The sequence below is a fragment of the Bubalus kerabau genome, chromosome 20, assembly GCF_029407905.1.
Source record: "Bubalus kerabau isolate K-KA32 ecotype Philippines breed swamp buffalo chromosome 20, PCC_UOA_SB_1v2, whole genome shotgun sequence".
Lineage (NCBI taxonomy): Eukaryota > Metazoa > Chordata > Mammalia > Artiodactyla > Bovidae > Bubalus > Bubalus kerabau.
Genome location: NC_073643.1, coordinates 34,192,532 through 34,210,384, shown reverse-complemented (window position 1 = coordinate 34,210,384; position 17,853 = coordinate 34,192,532). Strand labels below are relative to the sequence as shown.

Below are 17,853 nucleotides of genomic sequence, written 5' to 3'. Positions count from 1 at the left end.
GAAATCTGGTCATAATCTTAACCAAACATTCAATTCTGACATCACTAAACTGTGCTACAGCCTGACCTTATGTGTCCACTGATGTGATGGAGTAGAAGGTGCACAATATCACCTTTTATATTTACTAGAAATCTGATCTGAATCTAATCATGAAGAAAGTGACAAACTCCTAAACAGGGGGTAGTCAACAGGATGACTGGACTCCACAAAATCTTTGATGTTATGAAAAAAATATCCTAGATTGGAGGAAGACTAAAAGAATATAATTTCCAAATGCAATGAACTTTGGATCTTAGGGCAGAACAAATAACCAGACATGAGAGTCATTTTTAGAGACAACTGAGATAAAGGACAAAATACACACTAGAATACACTTTTGAATTAATGCTGATTTTCTTAGATGAGATGACAATGTTGTGCCTGTCAAGAAAAACTGCCCTTGGGAGATGCAGATGGAAGGACTGAGGAGTGGACTACAGAGTCAATGCAATTTCTATCAAAATCCAAATGGCATTTTTCACAAAAACAGCAGGGGAAAAAAAAAAAAAAAAAACAACCCTAAAAGTCATATGCAACCACAAAAGACCTCAAACAACCAAAGTGAGTCTGAGCAAGAACAAAGCTGGAGATATCACACTTCCTAATTTCCTAATTTCAAAGCATATTACTAAACTATAGAAATCTGAATAGTATGGTACTGGCATAAAAACAGACATATAGACCAATGGAACAAAATGGAGAGCTTAAAAAGTGATCTTCAACAAAGATGTCAAGAGTACAACCATGAGGAAAGGGCTGTCTCATCCATAAATGGTACTGGGATATGCATATGCAGAAAAACTAAACACTATAGCATCATACATCAAAAATAAAAATCAACTCAAAATAGATTAAAGACTTAAATATAAAACCAGAAACTGTAAAACTACCAGAAGAAAACATAAGGGAAAAAAAGGGAAAAGTTTTCTGACATAAGTCTTGGGAACTGCTTTTTGACTAGGATCCCAAAAGCATAGGCTATAAAAGCAAAAAAAAAAAAAAAAAGATATGTGAGACTGTATCAAAGTAAAAAACTACTGCACATTAAAAGAAACAACAGAGTAAAGAGATAATCTGCAGCATGGAAAAAAATATGTGCAAACCATACACTGATGAGGAATTAATATCCAAAATATGTAAGAATTCCTAGAACTTGATAGCAAAAAAAAAAAAGCCAATTTTGAAAATGGGCGAAAGACATAAAGAGACATTTCTCAAACAATGCATACGAATGGCAAGGTATAGAAAAAGGTGCTCAACATCACCCACCAGCCGGGAAATGCAAATCAAAACTACAGTTAAGACGTCATCTCATACCTGTCAGGACAGCCATTATCAAAAAGATAAAAGATAAATACTGGAGAGGATATGAAGAAAAGAGAACCCTTGAGTAACAGTGGTGACAATGCAAACTGGTATAGCCAGTATAGAAAACAGTATGAAGATTCCTCAAAAATTTTAAAATAGAACGACCATATGATCCAGCAGTCTCACTTATGAGTATACATCCAAAAGAAATGAAATCAGGATCTCAAAGAGAGATCTGCATCCCCATGTTCACTGCAGTTTTATTTACAACAGCCCAGATACGGAAACAATCCATGTTTAGTCAATGCATAAATGGATAAAGAGAATGTGACACAGATTGATAAATCTATAGAGAGATATAAACATTATTTAGCTTTGAAAAAACAACTTGCCATTTGTGAAAACATGAATGAATCTAGAGGATGAAATAAACCAGACATAGATACAGATGATCTCACTTAAATGTGAAATACAAAAAAGTTGAATTTGTAGACACAGAGAACAGAATGGTAGTCAACAAGGGCTAGCAGGTAGAAGAAATGGGGACATGCTGGCCAAGGGATACAAAGTTTCAGTTATGCAAAATGAATAAGTTCTAGAGATGTAATTTACACTATAGTGACTATAAATTATCAGCGATCAATGCAAAGAAACAGAGGAAAACCACAGAATGGGAAAGATTAGAAATCTCTTCAAAGAGATACCAAGGGAACATTTCATGCAAAGATGGGCTCGATAAAGGACAGAAATGGTATGGACCTAACAGAAGCAGAAGATATTAAGAAGAGGTGGCAAGAATACACAAAAGAACTGTACAAAAAAGATCTTCACAACCCAGATAATCACGATGGCCAGATATCCTGGAATGTGAAGTCAAGTGGGCCTTAGAAAGCATCACTACGAAAAAAGCTAGTGGAGGTGATGGAATTCCAGTTGAGCTATTTCAAATCCTAAAATATGATGCTGTGAAAGTGCTGCACTCAATAAGCCAGCAAATTTGGAAAACTCAGCAGTGGCCACAGGACTGGAAAAGGTCAGTTTTCATTCCAATCCCAAAGAAAGGCAATGCCAAAGAATGCTCAAACTACCGCACAATTGCACTCTTGACACACGCTAGTAAAGTAATGCTCAAACTTCTCCAAGCCAGGCTTCAGCAATACATGAACTGTGAACTTCCATATGTTCAAGCTGGTTTTAAAAAAGGCAGAGGAACCAGAGATCAAATTGCCAACATCTGCTGGATCATGGAAAAAGCAAGAGAGTTCCAGAAAAACATCTATTTCTGCTTTACTGACTATGCCAAAAAGCCTTTGACTGTGTGGATCACAATAAACTATGGAAAATTCTGAAAGAGATGGGAATACCAGACCACCTGACCTACCTCTTGAGAAACCTGTATGCAGGTCAGGAAGCAACAGTTAGAACTGGACATGGAACAACAGACTGGTTCCAAATAGGAAAAGGAGTACGTCAAGGCTGTATATTGTCACCCTGCTTATTTAACTTCTATGCAGAGTACATCATGAGAAACGGTGGGCTGGATGAAGCACAAGCTGGAATCAAGATTGCCCGGAGAAATATCAATAACCTCAGATATGCAGATGACACCACCCTTATGGCAGAAAGTGAAGAGGAACTCAAAAGCCTCTTGATGAAAGTGAAAGAGGAGAGTGAAAAAGTTGGTTTAAAGCTCAACATTCAGAAAACGAAGATCATGGCATCTGGCCCCATCTCTTCATGGCAAATAGGTGGGGAAACAGTGGAAACAGTATCAGACTTTATTTTTTGGGGCTCCAAAATCACTGCAGATGGTGACTGCAGCCATGAAATTAAAAGACGCTTACTCCTTGGAAGGAAAGTTATGACCAACCTAGATAGCATATTCAAAAGCAGAGACATTACTTTGTCAACAAAGGTCCGTCTAGTCAAGGCTGTGTTTTTTCCTGTGGTCATGTATGGATGTGAGAGTTGGACTGTGAAGAAAGCTGAGTGCCAAAGAATTGATGCTTTTGAACTGTGGTATTGGAGAAGACTCTTGAGAGTCCCTTGGACTGCAAGGAGATCCAACCAGTCCATTCTGAAGGAGATCAGCCCTGGGTGTTCTTTGGAAGGAATGATGCTAAAGCTGCAACTCCAGTACTCTGGCCACCTTGTGCAAAGAGCTGACTCGTTGGAAAGGACTCTGATGCTGGCAGGGATTGGGGGCAGTAGGAGAAGGGGACAACAGAAGTTGAGATGGCTGGATGGCATCACCGACTCGATGGACGTGAGTTTGAGTGAACTCTGGGAGTTGGTGATGGACAGGGAGGCCTGGCGTGCTGCAGTCTATGGGGTCGCAAAGAGTTGGACACAACTGAGTGACTGAACTGAACTGAACTGAATACTGTACTATAAACCTGTAACTTGCTAAAAAAAAGGTAGATGTTAAAGCCTCTCATCACCCACATACAAAATGGTAACTATGTGAAGTGATTGATATATTACTTAGTTTCACTGTGGTAGTAATCTCACAATATATACATATAAAAAAGTCACACTGTACACCTTACAAATACACAACTTTTATACTTCAACAAAGTTGGAGTATTCCCTGGTAGCTCAGCTCAGTAAAGAATCTCATGCTATGCACGAGACCCCGGTTTGATCACTGGGTCAGGAAGATCCCCTGGAGAAGGGATAGGCTACCCACTCAGTATTCTTGGACTTCCCTGGTGGCTCAGACGGTAAAGACCTGCAATGCACGAGACCTGGGTTCGATCTCTGGGTTGGAACGATCCCCTGGAGAAGGAAATAGCTACCCACTCCAGTATTCTTGCCTGGAGAATGCCACAAAGAGTCAACACAACTGAGCAACTTTCAAGGGCTTCCCTGGTGGCTCAGTCAGTAAATGAGGGAGATCTGGCTTCCACCTCTGGTTCTGGAAGATCCCCTGGAGGACAGCATGGCAACCCACTCCAGAATTCTTGCCTGGAGAATCCCCATGATCAGAGGAACCCGGCGGGCTGCAGTTCACAGGGTCACAAAGAGTCGGACATGACTAGTAGCTAAGTACAGCACAGCAAAGTTGGATTAAAAAAAGAATTTAGGAGTGGAATGATACGATATCTGTCAACTACGTTCAAGAGGTTAGGCAAAAGGGTAGTATATGCATGTGCAGAAAGATATGGAGGAGGCATAGCTAGATCTTAACAGTCAATGACTCTAGTTAATGAAGTAATCAGATACTCATTGTAGTGTACTCAGCTTTGAGACTTGCCTCTCTTCAGCTATGACATTAAAAATACCTCTAGGGTATACAGGAGCAGTATGTGAATACACCTATATGAAATCATTCCGAAGTTCATCAAGCAAAAGAAAACATCAGCTCACTCCCCAATTAAATTAATAAATTCCAACATAGTGAAATTTGATATTGATATTTTAAATAATTTTTAAAAATTATGAAACCATGTACTTAGCCTTCCCCTCAGTCTCTAATGCTGTAACAGAAAATAGTAACAGACTGCAAGATGTCTTGAGATATGTTTAATTAACTCTTCCTTCTTTTATTTTAGTGCTTAGATTGTTTTTAATTATCTCTGTACCTATATTTCCCTCTCATTAAATTATAGTGCCTAAAGGACAGGGAATGTGTCATTTATTACACATTTGTCATTTGTCTATATGAAACAGAATCTGACCAACTAGCTGTTAAATATAAGCTGAATAAATGAAAAAGAAGAATTGGACAAAACTATTTCAAATGAAGTGATTAGTTCCAATTACTCTCAGTCTGGAAATTCACTTAAATGCAGTGATTTAAGTACAGAAATGTTCATCCCACTATGATTTGTAATATTAACATTTTAGAAATATACACATAACATTAGGAAAAGAAAAACAAATATATCTATATAATGCCCTTTAATACAGTCATTAATAATGGGATCAAAGTGCATTTAATGGCTTAAGGAAATTTAAAAGAAAGAACACTGCAAATTAGATATATGATATTATGTTTAAAAACATATTAAAATGCAATAAAAGGAAACAAATTAATAATTCCTTATAAAACTGGATTATGATCTTTTTTTTCTTTCTTCATATACTTCCTATAACTTAAAAATTTTCTGGAAGTAGCAAGCATTATTCTTATAACTAAAAAAACTTTAAGAAAAAGAAAAATTTATTTAACCATCTTTTCCAAAACTACCTTCTTTCCTATGACATTCCAATGTCCAAATGCAATGTTTAATCTCCTAAAGAATCTTTAATTTTCATAACCCTATTAATTATAAATCTTTTCATATACAAAGTGTTTAATAATTGAAAAAATTAAAATAGGAATGTAAGAAAAAATTCACTATCAAATTCCAGAACAACAAAATGATACCATATAGTACCCAAGCTAGAGATTCAGATACTATATAAACTCTATAATTAGAACTTTCAAGTATCTTGGTTTAAATGAGGGCTCTAAAACCTGTTACAAGCTTCCTTAGGGAAGCACAAAATTCTATTTCTCACAGAGTTGGTTTTTTTTTTAACTCCCTAGAAACAGAAAGCTACATACATTATAGCTCTACTTCTCTACATGTTGCTCCACATTCTTCCATAAACTGTTATCTATCAATTCTGAAGCTTAAGTCCAAACCTTTCTTGCTTCCCATGTTTTTACATTAGGAAAAAGCAGCACCTAGTCACATGGCAAGTATTTTATTGTCACAATATTTTTCACAACTGACTGAATATTTTACGTACCTTCTTCCATTAACCCTCGGATCTGCTCATCTTTCTCTTTCAAAAGGTCTGCCGTTTCACTACTATTTAATCTAGTAGCAAGTTCTTCTTTTATACTTTTGATTTCCTAATTAAAAAAAAAAAAACATGAATACCATAAAGAATTAATTTCATTCTGGGCATATTTTTCATTTTTTCCATATTCAATTAATTGCATTTTCAGTAACAATCCGTAAGTTTTGTTAACCTGAGTTTATATTACCTTGTTTAATTAAGAGCAAGTAAAGAGCTTTGAAAATTACATAGAAAACCTAAATTCAGACATAAGCAGATTTTAATATGGAAATGTAAATGAGAGTAAATTAACTTTCAACACCCTTTTTAAGTATCTCTACACATATTTTCTACAGTTGAGACATTATTTTTGGAACATTCAACTAGTATATCTCCATTTTTCACTGTATTTCTTTTCCTCATCTGATACTTAAAATGAGTATTCCTCATCCTCACACTTTAAAATATGTTGCAAAGTGAGAGGGAAAAAAACGTAACTTCATAAGGTTCAATCTAATTAAGCAGAGATTTAATAGAAACATGTTACGATATTTTATCTTTTGAAACAATGGTGATATAAAGTGTCCTATGATTTAAAATTTTTCACAAAGCTTTGAAACTAAAAAACAGCTCAAATCAACTAACATTTACTAAGTATTTAAAGTATACTTTGTATCCAATATCATTTAATCCTTACAACAGTCCTGGCAGGGAGGAATTTGTACTATTCAACTACACAAGTAAGAAAATTAAGATTAAGAAAGCTTGAGCAAACTTTGAAGGTCAGAAAGCTATAAAGAGGTAGAGTTATAACTTGAACCCAGGTCTGTGAATCCCTAAAGCTTATGCTCTGAACTATCAACAGCACTGCTGTCCATTTTCAACTGCCAAAATTCCATCCATCAAGGTCCAGGAAGAATGTCATACCTTCCATGAAAACACTCAGTTCCTCTGATTAAAATTCGTCCTCCACGATGCCATTTCAAAATCCTTATTCATCCACCTACTACTATATGTTTGTTGATATTATTTGTCTTTCAAATTAGGAAGGCAAACTCTTCACTTAAGGTAATTCAATTCACCTTTAAATTTCCAATGGATCCTAAGCAGGGAGTTCATACATGGCAGTACACATAAAATGTATTAAAAAACTTAGGACCCAAGGTTTTTCCACCTATTAATATAACTGGTTTGGATCTATTTTAGATCTACAGTGCAAAGCACACTACAGAAGACAAACATTCCTTAAAATCTACTTTTTGTACTGTATTCAGATGGAATGGAGCAAGAACAAGAATTTAGTTAAGATAGTCTCAGGTTACTGTTACTGTCTGAAATGATACTAATTGGAAGTCACTAATTAAATCAGCCAAGCAGACAAAAATATATCATGTATTTCTTTTCTGTAAAAATATGCACAGAAAAATTATAAATTAACATTGGTCAAGAAAGGGGAAAACAAGCTTAGAAAGGCACCTAATAAGAAATGCTACTATTAACAGTTGAGATACAAGCAATAATTAGTAAACTATTGGTTACCAATTTCTGAAATAGCCAAATTATAAGAAATATTTATTCTAATTACAAGAAAATATTTCTCAACTGCTCCAAATGATAAGAACTAGAACAATGGTTTCCAACCAGGAGTATTTTTGCTCCCGGGGGACATTTGGCAGTATTTTCAATTTTCATAATTGAGGGGGGACTGGGATGGCGGGTGGGTAAGGCAAGACAATACTGTATCTTGTAGATATGGGCCTGGGATGCTGGTAAATCCCCTACAATGTACAGGACAGTGCACTACAATATAAAATCATCCGGCCCAAAATAGCAACAATGCTGAGGTGGAGAATCCTACATTAGAATAAATTAATATTTTATTCTAACATTCAATGTCACTAATCATTAGGAATTTTTATTTTAAAATAACTTTAACTTGAAAGATTGAGTGTGTGTGTGTGTGTGTGTGTGTGTGTGTGTGTGTGTGTTTGAGGTGGAAGTGAAAATAACAAACGAGAATAATGATAACTTTTAAAATTTACAGAGTACCATTTAGATTTAAGTGTTATTTATTTTGATGGAATTATAATTTATAAAAATTATTCTAAAGATCCTTGCTACACACCTTTCAAGGACTTTACACACAAAGTGTACAAACAAATATTTGCTTAATTTTTTTTAAAGTATCAAAAATCTGAAATTCTAAAGGTACTGAAAAATCCAAAATTTAAGTGTTAATATACTCCATGGTATTCTTTTAATCTTACTTTTTTTCCCAATACCAAAATATTATTAATGCACTCCTCAAAAATATACGTCTCTATAGAGTTAGATTAATATTATTTTAAACTTCCATTACCTTTTTAGCAGCATCTCTCTCCTTGCAGGCTAGCTGAACTTTCTTTTCCGCTTCTGCAATTCTTTGAGTAAACTCATCTTTCAAGGAAGAAATGCTGCTGCTCTCTTCTTTCACTCTGATCATTTCACTAAATTTAAAATAATACTAAGACTGAAAATATGTGTTTATATATTCCAAAATTGAGCTCAGTTTGCCCCCCAAAAATAACAACATTCTCTTCAACATGCACCTTACTAAAATAGATTAATTTGAGGAGTGTTAACTTTTAAGAGAAAAATTACCTGCTTATTTTAAAACATTTCAAAGAAAACTCATTAGAAATTGAAAATGTCACCAATATTTGATGTGCAAAAATTAGAAAAAGATAAATAAAACTTGTTATTTTTGAATCTTATTGTGTCACATTTTGCTATTCACCTCCTTAAAGCAAACCAATGCTCAATATTTTTTTAAACTGTAATCTAAGTTTTCTCTAAATATACCTTTTAAATCTCTAATACTAAAAGATTATTAATAACTAAAAGGGAAGAAGTTTTTCTGTTACTGTTTTACTAAACACCCCTCTTCAGTGACACTGGTAAAAAAGTAAGATAATTTGAGGAGAAAAGTAATCTCTAAGGGTAGAACTGAAATGCTATTCAATTTTCAGTAATTATAAATAAGTTAAAATATAAAATATTTCAATTTAAAAAACATATTTAAGTAATAACCAAGTGCATGGGCCACTACAAAATGAATAAAATTACTCATATTTGTAAAGTACTTACTCTTTCAGATTATCATAAGCTTCTTCTAGAAGTGCTTTTTCTTTACTAAGAGATAATAACTGAGCTTCCCTTTTATCCAGTTTCTCATTCAGAAATTCAACTGTCTAGATAAGAAGAATACACAAAAGTCCAACATTTAACTTTACAACATCATTTTTACATGCAGGTAAAAACGGTAAAGGTCACCTAATCACTATAATAAATCAGCACTGTTTCATAAAAATTAAAAAAAAACAAAACAGAACACAGTGGACATAGAACAGCAAGAACTCACACACAGTGGGTAGGATGGTATAAATCAGTAGTACAACCAGAAAGCTGGAGAGCTGGTGGTTTGGTAAAATGCTTTGGAAAACAAGCAATATCTAGGTGAAAATCTATATAATCTTTCATGTAGAAAATTCTATTTTTAGGTGTACCTCAGAGGAGAAAACTCTTGCATAATTGTACAAGAACATTTATAGCAGTTTGTAATAACAAAAATGTAGGGAAGAGTGGACATGTCCAGTAAAAGAAGAGAGGAAATTAGATGCAATCAAAAAAGATCAAAGCCTCTACTGATGTTCTCTATGTTATCTGGGTAGCGGACATACAAGTATTTGCTTCTCCACATTATTTTTTAACCCTAATGTGTAAACTTTTTAGCATGATACATTGCATTTAAAAAATAAAGGTAACTTTAGGGACATCCCTGGTGGTCCAGTGGCTAAGACTCCATGTTCTCAATGCAAAGGGCCTGGGTTCAATCCCTGGTCAGGGAACTAGAGCCCACATGCTGCAACTGAAGAGTCTGCATGGCACAACTAAAACCTGGCATAGTCAAATAAAATAAATAAATATTTTTTAAAAAAGTAAAGGTAATTTTAGAAAATCCATAGGCACGTAACTTTAAAATCTCCAGAATATATCAGTATGGTGCTGCTCCTGCTAAGTCACTTCAGTCATGTCCGACTCTGTGCGACCCCAGAGACGGCAGCCCCCGCAGGCTCCCCCATCCCTGGGATTCTCCAGGCAAGAACACTGGAGTAGGCTGCCATTTCCTTCTCCAATATATCAGTATAAAGCCAAGCAAAAAGGAATGATCAGACTATCTAATTCCTTAGGGCTTGCTGAAGCAGTAATACACCTGTGCATGAGGAACAGTGCCTTTTGTACTAAAAAATAAAGTCCTAACCTGATTTAGGTCTAGGTTAACTTAGAAATTACTGACCTCCTAAGAATGGTTCAAAAATATCTTAATAATAAATAGTGTTGTTCCTAGGAATTCAAACTGCTATTATAGCTAGAGACATTTTGTTTGTGAAAAATATTAAACCTAGTTAACAGAATCTAGTACTTTTTGTACATTAAATAATTCAAATACATGACACTTAGAGAACATTTCTTCAAGATATCCTATATCTCAGAGGAGTCTATTAAAGACGCCAGATTAGAGTCAATTTCTGTATCTAAAAATCATAGAAAAAAACAAAACTGTGACTTAATATCAAAAAACTTACACCACTTTCCTTTTGCCTGCCAGGCTCCTCTGTCCACGGGATTCTTCAGGCAAGAATACTGGAGCGGATTGCCATGCCCTTTTCTAGGGGATCTTCCTGACCCAGGGACTGAATCCACATCTCTAGGTCTCCTGCATTGGCTAAAGGGTTCTTTACCACTAACACCACCTGGGAAGTTTTTTTATCTACTAGGTAAAAGCAATTGTCATTCCTAAGCAACACCTTTGATCCTTGGACATTTTTATTTTTCATTTAAGATAGCTATCAATAAGAAATATCAAAAACAACATAAACAAGAAAACAAAATGAAGCAATAACAGAAAAACATCAATGATCTGAAACCAAATTTTTTCATTTAAGATCTCCCTACAAATAATGTGAACATGCAAAAAATGTTTGGTGTAAGAAAAATCATGTAACATTTAGATTTGCTTGAGCTCTTCTATCTGCAAAGGAGTTGAAGGTATCTGTTTACATAAAAAGACAGTCCTTTACAAACTAACAAAGAATATATAGCAAAAGACAATATTAAGGTGATAAGAACTCAAAAGTAAAGGCCTATGATTGGGAATTTTTTATGCTCAGTTATACTGAAATATCAACTTATGTTACCATAGCTGCCTTGGAGAAATTTCAAATAACGTCAATAATTCTTCATCTTTAAATCCTTAACACCACACTTAAATGGCAAAAGGCCTGTCTTTTTTAATCAAGACAAATCATTAAGCATCACTGAACATTAAAAGTAAACCAATGATTTAATCTCTGAAGAACGTATCAAAAAACCCTCTTCCATTTCTTAGAGTTACCTTGCAGACATCTTCCTTCTCAGAAGGTGCCTCTGGCTGACTTGAAGCTTCAGGCTGCTCAGCCTCCTCAGCCAAGACAGCATGTCCTTCATTTACTGATGCGGAAGAAACCAAGATATCAGGCTGTTCGCAGTTAACAGGAGTTGCACTTCGTCCACTTTCTTCCATTTCTGTTTCCTCATTGGGCATAATTAATGTTTCATTTGCTTCTTCAGGTTTTCCTTCAACAGATTCAATTGTTTTGGTCTTTGGAGTTGAAGAATTAAGTATAATAGGTACTAGAGCATATCCCTTGCCTGACAGTTCATCATCTGAATTGATTTCGCTGACACTACGGCTATCTAATGACTGTACACTAAATGAGTCTATTCTTTCAAAAGCATCAGATGAGCAGCAACTCTCAGTGAGTTTTTGGAAATCATCTAAACGATTATATTCAGGACAAGCAGATGCTGAGAGAAGCTGAAAGGATGTCTGCATCAAGTGCAGGCTTGATTTTGAATCTGTATTCTCTTGTCTAGAACTTGCTGAGCTCTCACTTATTACACTTTCGTGATCTAAAACTTCAATATCACTAGTGGTAGAAGTACCTGACGAGAAGGTACTAACAGGAGGAGAAGGTGTATTGCTCTGTCGGTCTTCATGTTTTTGTTCCTTAGGTTCCAAAGCCATGTCCTTGGTTTCTGCTGTGAGAGGCTGTGTAGACATATTAGATACATTTTCCCTAGTTGTTTTCTCATTCACAACACTTTCAGATACTTTCAAATGCACTGTTGGCACCTTCGTATCAGATTCTTTAGTAACAGTTTCTTCCTGCTTATCCTCAGTTTTAGGTGACAGAGTATTGACTGCCGGAGTTTCCTTGGATATACATGGAGGAGAGTCCTTTACTTTTGACTCAGTGGCTTCAGTTGTTCTTGACTGTCCAGTGTGCAAGGACTCCTGTAAGGTGCTTTTCACTTCTTCTTCTGGTCGCTGTGATTTAGCTGGTGGTTTTGATACCACTGGACTCTTCTGAATGGTCTGGACATCAGCTGGAGGGAGAAAGGCACTGAAGAAATTTTCAGATTCATCTACCACAGTTCTCCGAACTGGCTTTGTAATTGCTTTAGGAGAGACTACTGGCTGACTCTGAGGTTCAGTGTTGGATTTTAACCCCCAGGTCGAAGTATCCCATCCTCCACTGACAGGGGGATTTATTCCTTTGACAAAAAAAAAAAAAATTAAAAAAAAAAATTTTAGACACACATATAAAGTATGCAAATTGCAATAATTATTGTAAGTCAATATAAATATGTCTTTTTAAAATTCTACAAAGTACAACCTATAATTTGTATCTGTTACACTCCTCACTTACAACATAATTAATTAGTTCATCGGTTAACTTTGGGCCATAAAGATGAAAACTGGTATGCATTTGCCCAAGAGGAACTAGGAACAAAGATGAAAGACTGGACCTGGCATATGCCAGAAACAAGTATGTTATTCCCTCCTACAACAAATTAATAAAGTAATGGTAGATGTTAATAATCCATGCCAAGTCCAAAATACATACTATGCATCTCACAATAATAGGCAGTATCTTCACTTACAGGTCATGTGGAGTCATGAAAAACAGAATCTACCTTCTATATAGTTAGTTTCATATTAATTTTATTCTTAGAATATCAATGATAAAGCATCATTATCAGCTATACGGACAGTAACATTCAACACTGAACCCAAAATACTGGTGACAAACATTCTTTATCAAAGATCAAAGTAAAAGTAAGCCAGAAAGAAAAACACCAATACAGTATACTAACACATATATATGGAATTTAGAAAGATGGTAACAATAACCCTGTGTACGAGACAGCAAAAGAGACACTGATGTATAGAACAGTCTTATGGACTCTGTGAGAGAGGGAGAGGGTGGGAAGATTTAGGAGAATGGCATTGAAACATGTAAAATATCATGTATGAAACGAGTTGCCAGTCCAGGTTCGATGCACGATACTGGATGCTTGGGGCTGGTGCACTGGGACAACCCAGAGGGATGGAATGGGGAGGGAGGAGGGTTCAGGATGGGGAACACATGTATACCTGTGGTGGATTCATTTTGATATTTGGCAAAACTAATACAATTATGTAAAGTTTAAAAAAAAAAAAAAAAATCAAAGTAAACTAATGGGAACAGTAACTTCTAAAGGACAAACTCATTTCCATCCACTAATGACAAACTCACTTTCCGAGTCCCACTCTCCAAACCCACTCCCTGAGAAACTTTTGTTCTCTTGCTGAACTCTAAATTATGTTAGTAATTAGTAGAAGGTCATATGAATTTCAGAATTGCATTTTTAGAATTATTGCTTTTTGATAAAGATAGCAGTTTACACTAGGATTTAAAAAAAAAAAACCTGGGAGAAAATAACCATCTTCTGGGCAAAAAAGGTAATTGTGTCAGTCATACAAATAATGTTAAATTATTTTTAACATAATTTATACAATGATAAAAAATGTCATATTTGCTAAAATACTTTAAGCATTTCTTAAAAAAAAAAAGTCACCCATTTCTAAATTCAAAAGTGGCTGAGCAGAATTTATCACATACTGTGAACAATTAGAAGTTGTTGGGCAGAGCACAAGTACCTAAAAGCTCCTAAAAGCTGTCAAGCCTGAAACTAAAGTCTATCCTAATTTAATATGACTTTGGAGGTATGTAGGAAACTTTAGCTTGGGGGTATAGTATTATATCCATTTATTCAGTATAGCAGAACAGTGGAAAAAAAGTGAAAAACAATATTAAAGATACAAAGGAATGAGCAAGATAAAATGCTGTATTATGTCAATGAATGACAGAACTCAAATTTGCCAGTTGGAGAAAGTTTTACACAAATCGTGGAGTTATGCGATATCCACTTGTGATTGTGATTATGATTATGCAATAATCATTGGTCATCTTTTAGTGATGGCAACGTAAAACACAGGTGATCAGTGAACATTTATAGCATTTCACTAAAACCTGAACCTATTCTGGAAAACCTATTTTTTTTTTTAAATGAATCACAGAACAGGATTCAAGTCCCGGGTGAACTTGAACAGAACTCCTTTCTGATACACAGAAAGAAGTATCCTTACAATTAATATTCTGTCTCTTTCAAAGTTCAGTCATTCAATATGTGGGGTAGCCTGATAAAAAGGAAGTTGAGCTACTCCCACCAAGGTCCTATGCAGTTCAATTCAGTAGCTCAGTCGTGTCCAATTCTTTGCGACCCCATGGACTGCAGCACGCCAGGCCTCCCTGTCCATCACCAACTCCCGGAATTTACTCAAACTCATGTCCATTGAGTCGGTGATGCTATCCAACCATCTCATCCTCTGTCATCCCCTTCTCCTCCCGCCTTCAATCTTTCCCAGCATCAGGGTCTTTTCCAGTGAGTCAGTTCTTCGCATCAGGTGGCCAAAGTATTGGAGTTTCAGCTTCAGCATCAGTCCTTCCAGTGAATATTCAGGACTGAAGTAACAGGATGATGACATAAACACTTGCGCCAAACCATCTTAAAATGAGGTACCTCAAATTTAGGTCCTGACTTCTCAATGATGTAAAATTAGAAACAAACCAGAAAGAAGTAGTCAGGAATAATTTTTTCTTTCTTAGAGATTCACACTCCGAAAGAGGGGCCAATCTTCACGCCACACACCAAAAGGACAAACTGTTGCTTAGACTTTACGCCAAAAACAACTGAAGATCCCTGAAAGATATAGCCCAAGGTCTCGGAGAAAGCGAGACCGGGCTCTTACGGACTAGACTGCGCAGCAAGCCGCAACCGCCGGGCGCGCCCCCACGGACCCTCCCCCTGGTGGAGTGGCCGAGAGGAAGTGACCGCGCGTCTCGGTACCACACTCAGGGCAGCACCCGAACCCGAGGAGCCATCCCAGGAGAGACGGTCATAACAGAGAACAGGAAGCGCTTGCGAACTCGCACTGCTCGCGAAGTGTTTGCGACTGTTCTTCCCGTCCCTATGGACCGATTTCGATACTGGGTTCTCCTCCGGGGTCAGGAGCACGCAGTGTACCGGGGCTCGGGGGAGGGGGAGAGGGGACTCTGCTCCGTGGTCTGTGGAGCGAGGGCCACTCGCACGGAATCGGGTCCCCGTCAGCCCCCAACCCGGGGCCCAAAGAAAGGAGGGACCCCCGGGGCTGGGTTTTCCCTCGGGACCACAGCAAAGCTCAACTGAGAGGCCAAAGCAGCGTTCGGGGCCGTGCTGGGGGCTACGACGCGCAGGAGTCCGTCGCTCAGCGACAGGCAGGCGCCCGGCCCCCCGCCCCCCGCTTCACCTGTTGGCCTCTTGAGAGACGCCCGCGGGATAGAGGGACGCCGCCGCTCGCGCCCTTACCTGGCTCTCCGTACGGAATGGTCTCGGCCCAAGCGCTCGGCTCCTCTTCCTGGATGTCCAGGACCCTGTCGATGGACTTCTGGGCCTGAGATAGGGCCTGCTTGGCGAAGCTGGAAAGCTGGGAGGCGTTGAACCAGCTCATCGCCCCTCCTCAACCGCCGGTGTTGGCGGCGGCGGCAGCGGCAGCACCGAGCGGGAAGGCCAAGGGAAAGGCCGACGGTCGGGGGCCCGGGGGAGGGTGCACGGAGAGCCTCGCCTGCTTCTCCACTCGGCGGGCCCTGTCAGTGGGAAACCATGACCCCGAAGATCTCCCCCGAGCCCGAGATGTTACCCTCGGCGCTTCCCACACAGCTGAGACGACAGGTTCAACTGCGCAGGCGCTGGCTGCTTCCACGTACACAACCGGCAACTCCAGGAGCCCAGAGTTCCGCCGATAGACGGAAGAACTGAAGAATGTTGACGTCACTTCCGGGAACGCAGGCTCGCCTATAGTTACCGAGGAAAGAGGAACGCGGAACGCTTCGTATTGAAACTGGTTCCAGGCGTACAGCGAAAATTCTTCGCCCCGGGATAAACTCTGTGGCTAAACCAGCAGAGCCTGATGCCTTAGGGAGGAATAGGCAGGTTTTTTCAAGTGGGTTCCTTCCTGTAAAACAGCTCTCGTACTAAGACTAGCGCATTGCCATTAAAAATAGGGAAGTTGGCTATGGCATTTCTTTCATAAAGCCTTCTCTCAAATATTTAATCAGTTGTGTTAACTCGGCCTCAAAGAGGAACTTTGGGTTTGGGTTTGTCTAAAAATACTGCTCATCGTATAAAAGACCTTACTCGGCCCACCTGATCGAGAAAATAAAAAGCCATTTTCCACAAGGAGGAATTAGAACAAGACACAATCTCCTCACAATACAGGTCGACTCTCAGCTACAGTTGAAACAAACTAGCATTAAGACTAGTACTCTATACCGTGCATATTATTTAAAACACACCTTTTTTGCATGTGCTCATCAAACAAATCAAATTGGTGGCCTTCCTAATCTAGTCAGCAGCTGTTTGGTTTGGCCACCATGTTAAAATTCTATCAACATTTAAAAGATTTCATACAAAAACCCAGACTTCCAGCTGATTTTGAAAAATATGTACACCAACATGCAACAGTCAGCTGGAGCAGGTGCCCCTTTTGACAATTTTCACTCCAGGATGTCACAGTCCCCACTATTCTAATTACACTCCCACTCTCACCTGTTTTTGCCTAATGAGTATTTTACCCCACTGCAAGGAACCATGTCATAAATGAATTATTTTTATTTATTTATTTTTTAGCCAGATTTAAACTCTGCCTGTGAGAAATTATGATCTTCTCATAATTTTATCTAACTTCTGTAAAAATGTGCATAATGAAACCTTTACAATTCAGTAATGTACAAAGTAGTACTAAATAACTCAATGTAACTTCAAACAACTTTAGCTAACTAGCCTGAGGAAGTGTCAGGTTAGACTTGGAAACCCTTCCAAGACTTCTAACTGTGTAGTTTGAGGTAAATGACCTAAATTTCTAAATCTATTCAGCTCTCAGATGAAGATAATATCACATTCTCACAAGGCTACTTACACAAGAATTACCGTTGTACCTGTATATAGCACCTGTAAGCTCAATCTGTATATAGCACCTGTAAACTCAATGTGTAACTTTTTAAGGAAATCGTATGAATTTATACCATGTTTTTATAATGAAACAAATTACTTGTCAATATAGAACTAGAAAGAATAAAAATAAATGAAAATCTAACCCAGTGACACATAATCACAAAGCATTTAACAGAAAACTGCCAGAAAAATCAAAAACAAAGAACATGTACTATATGTTCCCACACTAAGATACTAAAACTCATTTTCAGTACTTGTGTTTAATTCTGTTTTAAG

General features: G+C 37.5%; 1 protein-coding gene across 2 annotated transcripts in view; it reads right to left on the bottom strand.

The window, feature by feature from the left end:
- TMF1 (TATA element modulatory factor 1) overlaps positions 1 to 17,799 on the bottom strand; it is a 32,880-nt gene extending 15,081 nt beyond the window's left edge. For both annotated transcript variants that reach the window (XR_008706261.1, XM_055558330.1), the window contains exons 1-5: positions 15,934 to 17,799; positions 11,555 to 12,756; positions 9,247 to 9,350; positions 8,480 to 8,606; positions 6,088 to 6,193 (exon numbers count right to left, since the gene is read on the bottom strand). Coding sequence is in view for 1 of the 2 variants with exons in the window: in XM_055558330.1 (XP_055414305.1) it covers positions 6,088 to 6,193; positions 8,480 to 8,606; positions 9,247 to 9,350; positions 11,555 to 12,756; positions 15,934 to 16,075 (1,681 nt within the window). In the remaining variant the exon portion in view is untranslated. The remainder of the gene's footprint in view (positions 1 to 6,087; positions 6,194 to 8,479; positions 8,607 to 9,246; positions 9,351 to 11,554; positions 12,757 to 15,933) is intronic.
- Between the last annotated feature and the right edge of the window lie 54 nt (positions 17,800 to 17,853).